The 2,057-nt window shown below is 53.1% G+C and overlaps 1 protein-coding gene across 1 annotated transcript; it reads right to left on the bottom strand.

Annotated features, from left to right (window-relative positions):
* Positions 1-288: 288 nt before the first annotated feature.
* KCNA10 (potassium voltage-gated channel subfamily A member 10) lies at positions 289-1,824 on the bottom strand. The gene has a single exon (XM_025872617.1). The coding sequence runs from the start codon at positions 1,822-1,824 to the stop codon at positions 289-291; it is 1,536 nt and encodes a 511-aa protein (XP_025728402.1).
* Positions 1,825-2,057: the final 233 nt, after the last annotated feature.

The following is a 2,057-nucleotide window of genomic DNA, read 5'->3' as shown; positions in this document are numbered from 1 at the left end:
ATCTTGATCTGATCATTGGTTGAGAGAAAACAGCTTAGAAAAAGCAGCAGAAGTACGGGTTTATTCAAACAGCTTGCAGTCCAAGATGGCCTGCTGTTCACAAAGGATAAACTCCACTCTGGAAAAACAGAGAGCGAGAGGCAGGGAGGGGAGGGGGAGAGAGAAGCTGTGGGCGTGGGGACAGAGACAGAGAGAGAGAAGGGGAGAGACAGAGAGACACACAGAGAAAAACAGAGAGACAAAGAAACACAGACAGGGAGACTCAGGGAGCAAGTAGCCCTGGACAGGTCACTTCCTGGACCTCTCTGTGGAGCAGGCACGCTTGGTCTTACTAAGAGAGTCTGTGCTGCCCATTTTTGAGCCCACACTGTTGAGGATTTTGTCAATTTCACCTGGGATGTTTTGCTTCTCCTCATTCTCAGTCTCCCGATGGTAGAAGTAGTTAAAGTTGGAGACGATGACAGGCACAGGGAGGGCAATGGTGAGGACCCCTGCGATGGCGCACAGAGTGCCCACAATCTTCCCCCCAGGGGTGGTTGGGCACATGTCACCATAGCCCACAGTTGTCATGGTGACTACTGCCCACCAGAAGCCATCAGGAATGCTAGAGAAATGGGACTCTGGCTCATCCACCTCGGCAAAGTAGATGGCACTAGAAAAGAGGATGACCCCAATGAAGAGGAAGAAGATAAGCAGCCCCAGCTCCTGCATGGAAGCCTTCAGTGTCTGGCCCAGGATCTGCAGCCCCTTGGAGTGCCGGGAGAGCTTGAAGATGCGGAAGACCCGCACCAGCCGGATGATCCTCAGGATGGCCAGGGACATGTTCTGTTGGGTGCTGGGCTCTGTCTCCTGGACCAGCTCCGTGATGAGGGTTGCAAAGTAGGGGATGATGGAGATGATATCGATGATGTTCATGATGTTCCTGAAGAAGTCGGTCTTGCTGGGGCAGGCCACAAACCGGAGCACCAGTTCGAAGGTGAACCACACGATGCAGGTGGACTCGACCATGAAGAAAGGGTCAGTGAACATGGTGTGGGAGAGGACTGACTTGCTTGTGTTGAGGCTGGGGTCTCTCACCACCTTCAGTTCCCTCTCCTCCCGGAACTCCGGTAGTGTTTCCAGGCAGAAGATGGTGATGGAGATGACCACAACCAGCACAGAGACCACGGCCACGCCCCGGGCAGCACTGGAGCTCTCTGGGTACTCGAAGAGCAGCCAGAACTGCCGGTGGAAGTCATTGGTGGGGAGCAGTGTTTCAGGGTCTTTGATGAAGCCTTCATCCTCCCGGAACTGGTCCATGGCCTCGCTTCCCAGTTCATAGAAGGAGATTTCATCAGCAAAGACGTCGATGGGGACGTTGGCAGGGCGCCGGATTTTCCCACCTGATTGGTAATAATACAGGATTCCATCAAAACTGGGCCGGTTCCTGTCAAAGAAATACTCATTTCTCATGGAATCAAAGAACTGCATCCTTTTCTCCCAGTCTCCCAGGAGGGTCTCAGGGAACTGATTGAGGGTTCTGAGCTGGGTCTCAAATCTCAGCCCAGCAATGTTGATGATCACCCGCTGGTTTCCTTCATTCAGGACCACTGGCTCAGGCCCAGGGGAATCGACATAGTCTCCCAGGAGCTTGGAGAAGGCCGTCTCATGGTTGGTGCTGTCACCAATGAGGATCTTCCAGTTGGAGAAGGGGCTGCTCCCAGGCCGGCCTTTTGGGTTGGTTGGGTCAAAGTCTGTGGCATAGCCTGGCTCTTCCTGGATTTCATCTGAGTTATCAAAATTGACCAGAGCAACCTCCATTTCTTTCCAGCCACACACATCCATCCTAGGGGAGTCAGGAAAGCAGCATGAAGACCCTCAGTCTTCCTGGCCTTCCACGAACTGTGGAGAAGAGGAAGGTCATCATGCAGGAGCCAGGATGGGATACAGTGGGCTCTGGATCATTGAGGTGAGATATACTAACGGGTCAAAAAATGACTTACTTTTAGCTGGGGAAGGAACCTTGTGGCTGCTTGGGCACCATTCTTCCCTCAAAAGCCACTTGCACCCCCTGAGCT

The sequence above is a fragment of the Callorhinus ursinus genome, unplaced genomic scaffold, assembly GCF_003265705.2.
Source record: "Callorhinus ursinus isolate GAN/ISIS: 27379988/994484 unplaced genomic scaffold, GSC_fseal_2.0 scaffold9, whole genome shotgun sequence".
Lineage (NCBI taxonomy): Eukaryota > Metazoa > Chordata > Mammalia > Carnivora > Otariidae > Callorhinus > Callorhinus ursinus.
Note: the sequence above shows the minus strand (reverse complement) of the source record. Positions and strands in the feature narration are given on the sequence as shown.

Bases quoted from the DNA above. Each gene is read 5' to 3' on its own strand.
- KCNA10 (XM_025872617.1), bottom strand. From the start codon at position 1,824: ATGGATGTGTGTGGCTGGAAAGAAATGGAGGTTGCTCTGGTCAATTTT.